A 16568-nucleotide genomic window follows, 5' to 3' on the forward strand; every position below is an offset into this window, starting at 1 on the left:
ATTTGCTTTCACATCCTTGACCTCAAAGTCAGTAAGCAACCAGGAGCAAAAAAATTACACCCCCGTTCTCCAAGTCACACCGATCACGTTAGCACACCTCTGAAAATACCACTGAGGGTCCCTCTCGCGGGAAGCGGATGTGGCATTTTGAAACAGCTGAGTGCGACGCAGTGCGAAGGCGGGATTTCCGCCGCATCGGCTCGAGCGTCTGCGGGACGGAGAAACCGAACCGGAACAGGGAAGAACGCCAGCCTCCAAAGGAGGTATCCGGAAGCGCCGCAGAGAAGGGGGGGGCGGGCGGGGACTACATTTCCCACAAGTCCACGGGGCAGGGCGAGGGGCGGGCGTCGGGGACAATACCGGACGGGCCTTGCCGGGCAATGCCAAGGTAAATGCCGGCAGTGCGGCTCAGAGGGAAGAGTAACTTACCGTCTGCGCTTAGATTACTGCTAGTAACCCGCCTAACTCAACCCGAGCTCAGAAAGGCCCTGGCGATTTGAGGACTTCCGGGCTGCAAGACTCCATCTCCCAAATCCGTATTAGTCCTCCCCACGCTGGGCCTGGGGGCTATTCTAGGTGCCTGAGGTTGCAAGGTGTTATGGTAGACAGTTGAAGGCCCACGGTACCCGTTTTTAGGGTTGACAATCCGTACTGGTTCCTCAATGCCCCCTCCCCCGACCCCTGCCTCCTATTAAATCGGGCTGAAGTTGGGCTATGCCCGGCTCCCAGGGACAAGATGTTAGTGGTGGTGCTGGGGAAGGTGCCCTCCCTTCCCCGGCCCAGGCTAGTGGCGGGCAATCTTCCCTACTCCTTTGGTTAGATTACTTTCGGACGTTCTTAGCTCCAGGCGGCTAAAGCTGTCAAACTATTGCGGATCAAGTATTGCTAAACACTTTCATCCAAAATCTCTAATTCTTTCATCTACCCTTGAGGGTACTGTAAAATTGCCAACGGAAAGGCTAAGTAACTTGCTCTAGGTCACAGAACTCGAATGGCAGAACATAATGTCGCACAGAGCCTATCCGGATCTAAAGCCCTTTGCTTATGTCCCATCACCTTCTTCAAACCTTAACCTAAGAGGGCAGGAGGAGCTGCGGACGGTAGGGTCTTTTTTTGCCCAGCGGTACCGACGCTTTGGGCCCAGGCGAAGGATCCAATCCCGCGTTCCCTGTGTGCTCCCACAGTCCCGCTGCACTGGCACAGACGCGGCGGTCCGGCCCGTTCAAAATAGCGAGGACCCGGCACATCTCTCACTTCTCTTCCTTGCCTTCTTCTCTGGCCCTACTCAGGGGACCGACTGCAGCGCGCGTCGTCTCCTCCGACGCGGCGAGTGGGTGGAGTCGGCTGCGCGGTAGCGGCGGCGGCAGCTAGTGGGTCCTTTAGTGGCTCTGGGGCGGGGCTCTGGGGAGGGCGCCGACGGACCCACGGACCCTGTCGGGATGGGGAGTGTGGCTGCTCCGCCAGGGTCCTGTGGGTGGGAGAGAGGCTCCGCGACCGCTGGTGGCCGGAGTCCCTCCGTGTTGTGCTAGAGATGCTTTTCCTCTCGGTGAGTTGTTTTTCTGTCTCCGCGGGGCCGGCTTCTCGGTCTAGGTCACGCCCCGGGGAGGAGGAAAGAGCTGGGCCACCTCGGTCTGTGTGGCCTGGATAGGGCAGGGCAACGGGGAATTGACCAGCTGCGTGGGCCTCCTCCCTTTGGGCATGTTGATCCGCGGCTGCGCTCCATGTTCCAGTTTCATGCAGGCTCTTGGGAAAGCTGGTGCTGCTGCTGCCTGATTCCAGCCGACAGATCTTGGGACCGGGACCGGGGCCGGCGCTGGCGGCTGGAGATGGCGGACACGAGATCCGTGCACGAAACCAGGTTTGAGGCGGCGGTGAAGGTGATCCAGAGTTTGCCGAAAAATGGTAAGTGCGCTGGGCCCCCGCTGAACAAGCCTCCTGCAGAGGCCCGAGGCCCCAGTTTCTTAACCTCGCCTTCTTTAACCTTATTTCTGCTTGTAGTCTTGCTTATTTAACCTACTTCGTTTCTGCGTTTAAAAGGAGTGTAGTTGAAGAAGTAAAGAATGTGAATTAATTACCTGCTCAATTTTCAAGAAAAAGACAAATATGTTATCCAGATTTTGAGTAGTTTTTGTTGAAAACAAAGTCTGCCACTTAATGACTGCGGATTTGGGTATGTTTAAAAACACACACACACAAAAACTGGGACGGGTAGTATGCCTGGTGTGCATACTCTTAAACTGTACTGTTTAAACCTTCCAAAAACTTTTGATGTGAAGGGAGAGAAAGGAAAGAACAGTAAATCATTTGTAAAATGATTTATTTTAATAAATACATATATACTTAGTACTTTTTTGTGTGTGCTATTTTCTTTACACTAGTGTTCTCTTTCTTATACTTATATTGGGCCTTCCTTGCAGTTTAGGAGAAAAGTCATTCCAGTTGTTCTTGTGTCATTTCTCAGGCTGTTTTCAAGATTTTTCTCTTTATCCTTGGTTTTCAGCAGTTTGACTGTGATGTGGCCAAGTGTGGTTTTCTTCAAATACACCGTGTTTAGAATTTACAGAGCTTTTTGAATTTGTAATTCTATGGGTTTGGACCAATATTAGGAAGTTTAAAGCCGTTATTCAAGTATTTTTTTCTGTGCAGAAGTTTGGGGAGGGGGACTTTTATCTTTTACTTCATGTCCTTCTGCATTATATGAATTATTTTTCACAATAAACTTGTATTTTTTTAATGTTGCATTTAAGCACTGTTACTGTGCCAGAATGTAAAATTCACTGAATACTTCATTGATATATTATTATAGTATTTAATATGTTCTACTTAATTGATTTTAATTAATCATCTGTTGGCTTCGAAATGAATATTCAACACCACTTAATAAAAATTCATAAAGTGCAGATTTAAAGGGTTTTGAAAGCAAATAGACAGAAAATCGTATTCCTTCTGTAATCTCAGACATCGAATTGGAGTTCATAGGAGGGGGTTGAAAGATAAGAGTGAATTTTCTAAACCACACATGTTTATAATTTTTTGAGAATTGTTAAAGGTAGAACTTGATGTCTCTTGTCTACTATCTTTGTTGATATATATTTTGTATTAAACCCATGTAAATATAAACTATTCACATAACATTTAAGAAGCTATCACAAGGTTAAGGTACCCTGGCAAATGGCACCTGTGTTGGATGATATTCAGTGTACTGTTATCCCCTGAAATTAAATTGATATTGATTGAAGCTGGAAGTCTTATTATAATGAATTATTAAATCTTTTAATAATTGTACTCTTTAATTGGTATAGCCTGCCCTGGACTATTTTGCAAAGAGTGAGATCTGTTTTTTTGTTCCTTGTTGCTTAATCTTTATTTAAGGTCTGAGGTTATAATGAATCCTATAGCATCTATGTTTGGTTTGCCCTTGACCTTTACAAATTTAAATTCTTAGATAACATTTTAAATACACATATCAAATATGTTACGCGTGAGCAAGCACCTTGAGGACAGATTATACTTTATCTAGTGTCTTACAGAGTATATTCAATACGTTAACAGTTTTTGCTGTAATCTAGTCTAATGTATATTTCACTCACCTTAACAAATAGACTTTTTTTTACTTTTTAAAGATTTTTATTTTATTTTTTTTAGGGAGAGAGCGTGTAAGTGGGGGAGAGGGGCAGAGGGAGAGCGAGAGCGAGAATCTTAAGGAGAGTATTAAGCAGCCTCCACACTCAGCACGGAGCCTGACTCGGGGCTCAATCCCAGGACCCTGGGATAATGACCTGAACAAAATCAAGAGGCAGATGCTCAACCAACTGAGCCACCCAGACACCCCAACAAATAAACTTTTAAATCTTATTTTGACTTGGGGCACCTGGGTGGCTCAGTTGGTTGGGCGGCCAACTCTTAATTTCGGCTCATGTGATGATCTCACAGTTTGTGGGATTGAGGCATGTGTCAGGCTTTGCACTAACAGTACTGGAGCCTGCTTTGGGTTTTCTCTCTCTCTCTCTCTTTCTCTCTCTCTCTCCAAATAAATAAATAAATGTTAAAAACAAATCTTTAACCTTATTGTGACTTACTGAAGATATTTTGAAATGAGTCTCTTGGTGTTTTAGATTTGTGTTATTTAAGTAGGCAACCGCTTAAAAATTTTTTTTTCAAATAAAACTATTTCAAAGCTTAAAAAAATATGTAACCCTTTTAACTGTAATTTTCCCATTTTTTTAACCTCTGGTCTTTAAAGGAGGACAATATTATTGAAATAATGTCTAATAGGTACTCCTAAAGGAGCATATATTATGTAGATAATAGTTACTGTGATTTTGGAATTAATTATTCATTCCTGGTAAACCCGAAACACCAGCTCTCAGCTTATCTGTGTTGTAATTTTCACAATGTTTATAAACTACTAATTTTTGATTGCTACACATTGTGTGTTTATTATGCAATCTAGAAAGTTTATAAAATATCTTTTTATAGTTTTAATTTTTATTATAATAATTTTGATATAAATGTAATATATAAACACACTGAATGTAAGAACAATTTTTTTTATATATATATTTTTTCAATTCATATCCAAATTAGTTAGCATATAGTGCAACAATGGGTTCAGGAGTAGATTCCTTAGTGCCCCTTACCCCTTTAGCCCATCCGCCCCTCCCACAACCCCTCCTGTAACCCTCAGTCTGTTCTCCATATTTATGACTCTCTTCTGTTTTGTCCCCCTCTCTGTTTTTTATATTATTTTTGTTTCCCTTCCCTTATGTTCATCTGTTTTGTCTCTTAAAGTCCTCATATGAGTGGTGTCATATGACATTTGTCTTTCTCTAATTTCACGTAGCATAATACCCTCCAGTTCCATCCACATAGTTGCAAATGGCAGGATTTCATTCTTTTTGACTGCTGAGTAATACTCCATTGTATATATATACCACATCTTTATCCATTCATCCATCCACGGACATTTGGGCTCTTTCCATACTTTGGCTATTGTCAATAGTGCTGCTATAAACATTGGGGTGCGTGTGCCCCTTCGAAACAGCACACCTGTATCCCTTGGATATATACCTAGTAGTACAATTGCTGGGTGGTAGGGTAGTTCTATTTTTAGTTTTTTGAGGAACCTCCATACTGTTTTCCAGAGTGGCTGCACCAGCTTGCATTGCCACCAACAATGCAAAAGAGATCCTCTTTCTCTGCATCCTCGCAACATCTGTTGTTGCCTGAGTTGTTAATGTTAGCCATTCTGACAGGGGTGAGGTGGTATCTCAGTGTGGTTTTGATTTGTATTTCCCTGATGATGAGTGATGTTGAGCATTTCTTCATGTGTCTGTTAGCCATATAGATGTCTTCTTTGGAGAAGTGTCTATTCATGTCTTTTGCCCTTTTCTTCACTGGATTATTTGTTTTCTGGGTGTTGAGTTTGATAAGTTCTTTATAGATTATGGATAATAACCCTTTATCTGGTATGTTGTTTGCAAATATCTTCTCCCATTATGTCGGTTGCCTTTTAGTTTTGCTGATTGTTTCCTTCGCTGTACAGAAGCTTTTTATTTTGATGAGATCCCAAATGTAAAAATTTTTAAAACACAAATAAAAAAAAAGGAAAATGATCTGTATACTTACTATCCGGAGATATCGTCTTTAAAATTTTGATGTGTTTCCATTTATTCTGCCTTTTATGTGTATGAATACTTACTTTGCAAAAATGGATTGTACTGGATATGCTATTTTTAAACTACTGTTATTTTCTCACTTTATAGTAGATTGTGAAACTTTTCTCAGTCGTTTATATTTTCATACCATATAATTTTTAAGGGCTGTAGTTATAAATGATCTTGTTGTGTATATGTATCATAACAATTTAGTCAATTATTTATTATGAAACATTTGCATTCCAATTTTTCTCTATTATTAAGTATTGTAGCTTAGAGCACTCATTCATACATTTTGAAACTTTTAACAAAAAAAGATCACAGATACGCTAGAGACATATATAAAGACTGATTTGATTATCAAGAAATTGATGTGTCCAAAATTACAGAGGTAAGAAGTGAGAAATCTATTTTATCTTGGATTCTTTTTCTACCACAGCAGACATTGGTTCACTTTAGCCAGACTTCCTATTCACTGAGAAGTTGAAATTTGACCAAAAGGTCTTGAATTTCTTAATGTTGAGGTTTTATTAAGCAGAGTGTACATTTTTTAAGTCAGAGGAGTAAAGCAACGGACAGCCATAACGTTTGTTTCTATAAGACAGAAGTAAATGAGTGTACTGTTAATGAAATATTTAAATATCACTATTAGTATAGCTAAGCTGATTTATAGCCTTAGTATCAATTGAATTCTCCAGGTGATTTATGTTTAATATGTCTCCAATAGGTTCATTTCAGCCAACAAATGAAATGATGCTCAAATTCTATAGCTTCTATAAGCAGGCAACTGAAGGACCCTGTAAACTGTCGAGGCCTGGATTCTGGGATCCTATTGGAAGATATAAATGGTAATTTTATATAGAGAGCTCTGAAAGAAATTTTATTTTAATGACATAATTATCATATGACTTATTTATGTGGTTATGTGTTACCCTGTGCATAAGGTGTTCTAACATACTGGATCCAATTTTTATCCTCCATGTGCTTTTAACACAATTTCATACAATAGAAAAGTCTCAGGGAAGAGAGGAAAACAGTAAAACCCAAAGGGGTAGGTGCATCAAAAATCATTTTCAGTTAGTCTTTCCTTTTATGGAATTTTTTTCATTTTCTTATACCAAGAGCAACTCCCAAACTCAGTTAAGCAAACAAACAAATAAACTCTCCTGCCTGTTTTACCTGCGGGGAAAAGTAATGACTTTTACTTGTCAAATGACACTGTTTGCTTTGAACCTTTAGATGATTCCTAAGTAACTAGGAACATAACTCAGGTATTACTGTGCTAACTTTTTATCTAAGCTGTCACTCCTTCCCACTGTACTTGAATAGAAATTTGATTTTTTTTTTGAAATTTGATTTTTAATATACTTTAAAAAGTTATATCCATAGCTACCTCTGTAACATAGAAAGTATATTATGAACAGAGTATGCTAATTGGTGAAGCATGTCTTAAGAGCCACACATTTTGATGGCTGAATTTCTTTACCCTGAATTGGAAGTCCTTAAACTCCTTTGAGGATTTGTTAGCACTATGCTTTCCTCTAAGTTCTTTATGAATGGTCATAGATAATAGGTTAAATGTAATAGCAATATGGTATTTAATCTGTTTTAAGAAAATTGATTTATTTACTTTATAATTTTTCCTCAGAATTGACCATTGGTAGATATCAACTGCTTCTGGAAAAAATACATAAAAAGAAAGGTTTTCATTTTAGGCAAAAATTTCAAAGGTCTACAGTAAAACCATGGTTTGCGAGCATGATTTGTCCTAGAAACATGATTATAATCCAGAGCATTCGTATATCAAAGCAAATTTCAAGAACCATTGGCTTAGTTGCAATCATGTGACTTCGGCATCACATGCTACTCATATTGCAAGACATTGCCCGTTTATCAAGTTAAAATTTATTAGAAATGTTTGCTCATCGGGGCACCTGGGTGGCTCAGTTGGTTGGGTGTCCGACTTCAGCTGAGGTCATGACCTCATGGTTCACGGGTTTGAGCCCCGCGTTGGACTCTGTGCTGACAGCTCGGAGCCTGGAGTGGGCTTTGTGGATTCTGTCTCCCTCTCTTTCTGCCCCTGCCCACCTCATGCTCTGTCCCTCTCTCTCTCAAAAATAAATAAAACATTAAAAAAAAAAAGTTTGCTCATCTTGCAGATGAGCAAGTTACTCGCACTCCAAGTTTTACTGTATTCTCATTGTCTGTGGGTTTAAAAATTGCCTGTGCTTCACATATTTGTTTTTTTAGAAGTAGGAAACCATTTCTATTTTTTGAGTGTATACATTAGATTCTTATTTAAAGTAATGGAAATTTTAAACTCAAACTCCTGTTCTTTTAAAACATGGCTGTGATAGTTCATTTCATATAGTCTTCTAAAATGTTCCTTTCATTGCTGTTTATAATATAAAACTTTTGAAGAGTTCTTAGCAAATATTTATCAATAGTCTATAGTATCTGCTCTATAGTGATATAATATAGTTTATATAGTTTATAATCTATAGATGGGCTATGACTACTTTTAAATACTATTTAATTTGACAGTTTATTTCCTCTGATATTGTTCTTTAAGGTGGTACATTTAAAGAGATCCTTTGGAAACATATTATCTTTGCGTAGGCTTTAAGTAGAGAGCCTGTTTTAAATTAATAACCATATAGCATTGACTACAAATTGTATTCTGAGCAATTGGAAAACAGGTATTTTTTTGTTATTTGAATATTTCCATTTCTAGGGATGCTTGGAGTTCACTGGGTGATATGACCAAAGAGGAAGCCATGATTGCATATGTTGAAGAAATGAAAAAGGTAGGGGAAATAATTCCCAGTAGAAAATATTCAGAGCAGGTCTAATTTAATTTTGTTATCAGGCAAATTAGCTGCTTTAAGGAACAAGGAGATTATAATATGTTAGAATACAAAACCTAAGTTATTGAATTTATTAGGGTTTTATTTGTCTCATCAAAGTTCATCTTTTTTTTTTTTAATGTTTATTTTTGAGAGAGAAAGACACAAAGTGCAAGTGGGGGAGGGGCAGAGAGAAGGAGACACAGAATCAGGCCCCAGGCTCTGAGCTGTCAGCACAGAGCCCAACATGGGGCTCGAACCTACAGACAGTGAGATCATGATCTGGGCTGAAGTCAGACGCTTAACTGACTGAGCCACCCAGGCTCCCCTCATCAAAGTTCATCTTAAGGTAAGTGTTTTTTCCTTAAGATCACATGGTGATGTGATTTTTTTTTCATCTTCCCTGCCTTTCTCCATAGTCAGCTTCTTCAGAAAGTATAGAAATAGGAGTCTTTTAAAATACTGAAGTCCCTTCCTTAAGAATGTGGGAAGTACCTGGGCTGTCTTGAAAGCATTTCTGCTTTGGAACTTTTTATTTAGAAGAAATAGTTAACAGCCCTGCCCATCAGTGTTCTCATCAAGTTTTGACTCACAAATTGAGATATTCCCAACCCTGGACTTCTTAGTAGCAAGCATTTTTTCTGTGAATGCAGAGGTCCTTCAGAACCAGAATAAGATAAGGATGCTTTTAATTTTTCTGGTAATTAGTAAGGAGGGCATCCCTTGCTAACTTTAAAGTCTGTTTCAAGGGATTGTTTTGAGAAGTAAATTTATGAGGAAATCATGGATTTTAAAGGTAATCGTAGTGTCTTTATAAAGGATCATTTTTATGTTGAAACTGGATCAGAAGTTGTGAGATTTAGGTCTGTTTGATAATTTTATTTTTTATTTTTTTATTTTATTTTTTTATTTTTTTTAACGTTTATTTATTTTTGAGACAGAGAGAGACAGAGAGAGACAGAGCATGAACGGGGGAGGGTCAGAGAGAGGGAGACACAGAATCCGAAACAGGCTCCAAGCTCTGAGCTGTCAGCACAGAGCCCGATGCGGGGCTCGAACTCACTGACCGTGAGATCATGACCCGAGCCGAAGTTGGACGCTTAACCGACTGAGCCACCCAGGCGCCCCTGTTTGATAATTTTAAATAAATTGTCTTTAAGCATAAAGAAAATATTTAAAAAGGAATAGTTCTTTTGCCAGATGATTCAACAGTGTTAGTTCCTGTTTGGTCAGTTCAGACTCATTTGTTTCATTTTGTTTTAATCTCTTTCATACTACTCAAAGCTGTGCACTTTGTTACATTTTCATAATTTTTATTCAGTGGACTTGGTTTATCTATAACAGAAGGCAGAGTTTAGTCCTTTTGGCTGTTAACCTTATCAGTAATACAACAACGAAGCCTTTCAAAAGCAGAAAGACAAAGAAAATCTAAAGCCTTTTTGGTTTGGTAACCATTCCTTTTCTTTATTTTAAATATTACAAGTTTAAGGACATGCTTCCATAATGTAAAGTTGAATTGACACATTAGGCAAAATTTACCCATTTTTCCTGTCCAGTTTGATTAATTAATGATGTAGCCACAGTTTAAAGTGGGAGGGAGATGGATTTAAACTATGCTGCTGCCTTTTAACTGTCTTAAGATACTTCCACTGTGCCCGTAGATTTCTGTAACTACTTCTCTAATTAAAATAATATACCAGCTATTTCCTTTCAGACTTTTAAAATTTCATTTTTCATACTGTGAATATAATAAAGTTTATAGTAAACCTTTAGAGGTAAATCTGAAAATGTTAGGATACCCATTGGTTGAAAATTCGATTAGTCTTTTAAAGTATTTCCAGAGTTTTGCTTTGTGGACATCATTAGATAAAATTGCATCTTCTAAATAATGATGTGGGAAGGCGGGTGCCTGGCTGGTGCAGTCAGTAGAGCATCCAACTCTTGATCTGAAGGTTGTGAGTTCTATCTTCATGTTGGGTATAGAGATGACTTAAAATATAATAATGGTGTGGGATAGTACATTATCCCAAAAATTTGATTACTGAATTTGGCACTTTTTTTAATTGCAATAATTTTCTAACTGAAGCAGTTGTTAGATTGTATTTATAAATACAGTTCACTGTATTATTGCTCTTCAGAGCTATTCTCCTGTGCTGAGCTGTCAGCACAGAGCCTGAGGCAGGGCTCAAACCTGCGAACCATGAGATCGTAACTTGAGCCAAAGTCCGACGCTCAACCGACTGAGCCACCAGGCACCCCGAGAGAGAATGAATCTTAAGCAGGCTCTACGCTCAGTGTGGAGCCCGACATGGGGCTTGATGCCACAACGCTGGGATTGTAATCTGAGCCAAAATCAGGAGTCAGACACTTAACCTATCAGGCCACACAGGCACCCCTAGAATTATTCTTTTAGTATAAATCTCTTTCCATGCCTTTGCATTCAAATGTTAAGGAACCTCATTAATTTAATTTATATCTTATAATAATATTTTATGGAAAATTTTTGTAATTTATAAACTGGCCAGTGAAATATCATTGAAAAAGTTGCTGGAATCAAAAATTCTTTTTTTTTCTTAATTGTGTAAATGTTCATTTATTTTTGAGAGAGAGAGAGACAGAGCATGAGCAAGGTAGGGGCAGAGAGAGAGAGAGAGAGACAGAATCCAAAGCAGGCTCCAGGCTCTGAGCTGTCAGTGCAGAGCCCGACCTTGGTCTCAAACTCACGAACTGTGAGATCACGACCTGAACTAAAGTACGATGCTTAACCAACTGAGCCATCCAGGTGCCCCCCTTTTTTTTTTTTTTTTTTTAATGTTCGTTTATTTTTGAGAGAGAGCGTGAGCTGGGGTGCCCCTGGAATAAAAAATTCTTTTAAAATTATTTAACAGGGGGATCCCTGGGTAATTCAGTCAGTTAAGCATCCTACTCTTGATTTTGGCTCAGGTCATGATCTCAGAATCTTGAGATAGAGCCCTGTGTTGAGCTCTGTGCTGAGCCTGGAGCCTGCTTAAGAATCTCTCTTTCCCTCTCTCACTGCCCCCCCCCCCCCTTGCTCGTGTTCTCTCTCTCTTAAAAAAAAATTTTTTTTTAATTAATAAAATGATTTAATAGAATTTTAGCTTTGAGAGAAAGGAATAACTAAAGTGGTTTGTGGGAAATAACCCATATTTCTTTAAAGAAAGTTCTTTTGATTCATAATCAAAAGGAGATATAAAATTCTGTTTTCTGTACAAATTTTACAGTCTGTTTTTTTTGGGTTTTTTTGTTTTTTTGTTTTTGCTTTTGAGATTATATTTTTAAGTAATCTCTACATCCAACATAGGGCTTGAACTTACAACCCCCAAATCAAGAGTCACATGCTCTACCTACTGAGCCAGCCAGCAGCTCCCAAATTTTGCAGGCTATCTTATGAGGATTACTGGAGAATTCAGCCAGAACTTGAATAATATGCATTATGTCTGTTGGACTTAAGGAGAGATCAGTGTACTCAACACTGGCTGCATGTTGGAGTCACTGGGGAATCTTGTTTAAAAAAAAAAAAAAAAAAAAAAAAAAAAAAAAAAAATATATATATATATATATATATATATATATATATATATATATATATTCCCCAGTATAACCCCAGACTAATTATTTCAGGATTTCTAAGAGGATGGGATAATCGCTGTACTAGAGGGAGGATTATTATAACATAGTCTCATAAAGGATGGAACCTGAAAGTTACCATGGTGAGGGTCTGGTCCATAGGTCTATAAGTCCAAAATATTGGCTTATTCTTTTCAAGGCTTGACTGATGATAACCATCTTTTGGAGATTTAGAGAAAAACTAGAATGCTAATTTCTTTCTTTCTTTTTCTTTCTTTCTCCTTTTCTTTCTTTCTTTCTTTCTTTCTTTCTTTCTTTCTTTCCTTCCTTCTATAACGCTAATTTCTTTCTCTTTCTTTCCTTCCTTCTTCCTTCCAGAATGCTAATTTCTTTCTCTCTTTCTTTCTTTCCTTCTTCCTTCCTTCCTTCTAAAATGCTAATTTCTTTCTTTCTTTCTTTCTTTCTTTCTTTCTTTCTTTCTTTTTCCTTCTATAATGCTAATTTCTTTCTTTCCTTTTCCTTCCTTCCTTCCAGAATGCTAATTTCTCTCTTTCTCTCTTTCTTTCCTTACTTCTAGAATGCTAATATTTTTCTTTCTTTCTTTTTTTCTTTCTTTCTTTTCTTCCTTCTTCCTTCCAGAATGCTAATTTCTTTCTTTCTTTCTTTCTTTCTGGATGCTAATTTCTTTACTTAGAATGGGTGATACACTCTTCTAGTGCTCAGCATACTCAGGATTGAGATATAAGACACTCCTCAAAATTGCAGAGGCACTTAGGAAATTGGATTAGTGATTACTAAGATTATTGAACGGAGAGTAGAACACTGAGATTTGGATGGCTTTAAAAGATATGTTCATCTGACCAAAAAAAAAAAAAAAAAAAACTGAGGAATTTAATCTTTGCTTTACAATACAGTATCTGTACCTTAACAGAATATTTTCATCATATAGAAATGGTGTTTCTGGGGCATCTGGTTGGCTCAGTCAGTTGGTCTGACTCTTGATTTTGGCTCAGGTCACGATTCCAGGGCTGTGGGTTTGAGCCACAAGTTGGAGCCTCAGCATGGAGCCTGCTTGAAATTCTGTCTCTTCCCCTCTCTGGCCCTCCCCACCCCTCAAAAAAAAAAAGAAAGGAATAATGTTTCTTACCAAGGAAAGTGCTAGAGAAACCTAGAAAAATTATTGTATTTAGATGTTGCTTTTCTTTCTTTCTTTTTTTTAAATGTTTATTTGAGAGAGAGCGCGCTACGTGCATGTGTGCGTAAGTGGGGTAGGGGCAGGGGGGTGGTGACAGAGGATTCAGAGCTGGATGCTGCTTGTCTGCAGTCCATCCAGCTCACCAAATATTCTTCATTCGGATAGGTTACAATCCAACTGAACTTGATTCACTTACACTGTAAATAAAATCTTCTCTGAGGTTAAGGAGTAGTTACTTAGACTGAGATTTGCCTGTGTCTGCTTGTCTTTCTGTGTCTCTGTCTCTGCCAGGATCTCATGCGTTTATTTGTATGTCTGAGCCATTTCTTTTATTCCAGCACTGGGATGAGGGAGAGAATTTTGCAGATGACTAAGATCATTCTTCTTGAGTTTTGTATTGTTAAAGTTTCTTCTTCAGAGAGTAACCTCTTAAATTCTGGGTGTATCTTGCTATGGCCACTTGTGTTCTAACCGTATTTACTACTAAAATGCTAGCTAATTGAAAGAAAAATCACTCTGCTTATGTTTGCTTAGCACTGGCACATTCTGCATTTATTTAGTTCTGACATTTGAAGTCCTTAATTCACTCTGTTACCTATAGAGTATGAGAAACCAAAACACAGATTTGAGTAGCCCTACTTAAGGACAAATTTGAGAAAGAGACTTTTTTTTTTAACTTTATTTTATTTTCTTGTGAGAGAGAGAGCACAAGTGGGGAGGAACAGAGAGAGAGGAAGAGAGAAAATCCCAAGCAGGCTCCGTGTGTTAGCACGGAGCCTGACACAGGGCTCAATTTCATGACTCTGGGATCATGACCTGAGCTGAAATCAAGTCAGAAGTTTAACCAACTGAGCCGCCCAGAGACCCCTGAGACTTTTTAAAGACTTTTTAAAGTAATCTTAAATCAGGAGATAACTAAAAAAGATCTTGTTTGAAAGAATATCAGAGGAGGTATTATGTGGGGGGGAGGTCAAGATGGAATATGTGGTTGGCTTACCAGATTCTGTTGACTGTACATACATACACTGTTCCAGTATAGAGTAGTGTAAAGGGTACTGACTTGTGTTAAAATTTTATCTCTACCATTTATTTTCTGTGACTTTGGTCATGTCAAAGTAAACATTACCAAAAAAAGTAAACATTACCTGGTGGTTTCAACTTCTGGGTTGAATCTAATTCTCATGATTATTGTTATAATGCATACATATTATAGATCATTTATCTATAATAAGCTATAAAAATGCCCTCCCGAATGACCCCAGCCTTACAGTAACAAGCATTTCCTTTTACAAAAAAACAATTTTATGGTTAAAGCCATTTTTTTCACTCTTATCCATTGAAAGGAACAGCAATTAGATAATTTACTATGAGCGCTAAAATTACATTATAATCACTAAGCATAGTTCATTCTGTATAATCTCCCAACACACCCCCACCTTGTTTATTAAATTCCTTGTCTGTGCTAGACACTGGAAATACAGGAGTGACCAAAAACAAATAAAGGCCCTTTTTCATTGAGCTTACATTGTGTTGTGAAAGATACACGATAAACAAACAATAAAGCAGGGAGAGGGACTGACAAGTCTGAGGTGGTTATTAGTTTCAAAGATCAAGTGGCGACTTTACAACTGTATATAAGCTGAAAAGTATGCAAAAATGACACAAAATTTTGGTTGCTTAATAAATTTGTTAATCTTAACAATAAAAGTAATAGAAGAAAAAACAATAAAAGTAATATGTGTAAATGAAAAAAAATCCAAACATCAAAGAAGTATGAAATGAAGTGAATCTTCCCCATTCCCTCCATTTTAACTCTTTAAGTGGTAATTACTTTTAATTCTATTTTGTAGAATTCAGAAAACACATATATGTATATACAGATATGTCTGTATTATATGTATATGTATCCTATTGTTTAAAAAGAAAAAAAACAATCATGGCATCATATTAAATATACTGTTCACCAACTACCTTTTGGCCTATAAAAAAAATTCAGATGTTTTTCCCAATCAGTACACACAAAGCTAACCTTATTCTTTTTAAGTATCTGCCAATATTTCATATGTGGAAATATTTTCTTTTATCAATTACCAGTTGATGGCTATTTATTTGAATGCCTTTTCAGTTAATTTACCTTGTTCTTCAAATCTGATGATTCTAAATTGGCCTGTAGGTATGAAGGTATCTGAAAGTGATTACTAGTTCCTACTCTACATTTCTCCTCTTTCAGAGACACTACCTTAGGGAAGGGTACCAGGGTGGCTTAGTTCGTTAAGCTTGGGAGTTTGAGCACCGTATTGGGCTCCATGCTGAGCATGGAACATGCTTAAGATTCTCACTCTCACTCTTGCCCTGCCCCTACCCTGCTTATGTGCGCAGGCTGGTGCACGCTCTTTCTCTCAAAAAATAAAAAAAAGAGGGGCACCTGGGTGGCTCAGTCAGTTAGGCGTCAGACTCCTGGTTTCGGCTCCAGTCATGATCTCACCGTTTCGTGTGTTCGAGCCCCACATCAGGCTTTCTGCTGGTGGTACAGAGCCTGCCTGGGATTTTGTGTCTCCCTCTCTCTCTGCCCTTCCCACACTCATACTGTCTATCTCAAAAATAAGCTTAAAAAAATTTTTTTTTAGTAAAAATAGAATAAAAAAACACTAGTGTTAAAGAACAGATACAATAATTTAAATTTAACCCTACAGTATTCTAAGTGCCCTTAGTTTAATGCACAATTTATAGATCATTGTGTAAAATTTTAAAAGAAGCTTATGTAAAATAGTCTTCAAAATGAAGAGACTTTTTTTTTAACTTGTTTTATTTTTTATTTTTTTAAATTTACATCCAAATTAGTTAGCATATAGTGCAACAATGATTTCAGGAGTAGATTCCTTAATGCCCCTTACCCATTTAGCCCATCCCCCCCTCCCACAACCCCTCCTGTAACCCTCAGTCTGTTCTCCATATTTATGACTCTCTTCTGTTTTGTCCCCCTCCCTGTTTTTATATTATTTTTGTTTCCCTTCCCTTATGTTCATCTGTTTTGTCTCTTAAAGTCCTCATATGAGTGAAGTCATATGATTTTTGCCTTTCTCTAATTTCACTTAGCATAATACCCTCCAGTTCCATCCACGTAGTTGCAAATGGCAAGATTTCATTCTTTTTGATTGCTGAGTAATACTCCATTGTATATATATACCATGTCTTCTTTATCCGTTCATCCCTTGATGGACATTTGGGCTCTTTCCATACTTTGGCTATTGTTGATCATGCTGTTGAGGTGTGTGTGCCCCT

The 16568-nt window shown here is 38.0% G+C and overlaps 1 protein-coding gene across 5 annotated transcripts in view; it reads left to right on the top strand.

Annotated features, from left to right (window-relative positions):
- The first annotated feature begins 333 nt into the window (after window positions 1-333).
- The window catches only part of ACBD5 (acyl-CoA binding domain containing 5), a 44925-nt gene continuing 28690 nt past the window's right edge, over window positions 334-16568 (top strand). For 3 of the 5 annotated variants that reach the window (XM_042945172.1, XM_042945173.1, XM_042945174.1), the window contains exons 1-4: window positions 1450-1546; window positions 1731-1902; window positions 6385-6505; window positions 8392-8464. In XM_042945172.1, the coding sequence (XP_042801106.1) occupies window positions 1532-1546; window positions 1731-1902; window positions 6385-6505; window positions 8392-8464 (381 nt within the window). In that variant the 5' untranslated portion in view covers window positions 1450-1531. Of the gene's footprint in view, window positions 389-1405; window positions 1547-1730; window positions 1903-6384; window positions 6506-8391; window positions 8465-16568 lie in introns of those variants that run through there. The other 2 variants (XM_042945176.1, XM_042945175.1) reach the window with 2 other exon arrangements.

The sequence above is a fragment of the Panthera leo genome, chromosome B4 (assembly GCF_018350215.1).
Source record: "Panthera leo isolate Ple1 chromosome B4, P.leo_Ple1_pat1.1, whole genome shotgun sequence".
Taxonomy (NCBI): Eukaryota; Metazoa; Chordata; class Mammalia; order Carnivora; family Felidae; genus Panthera; species Panthera leo.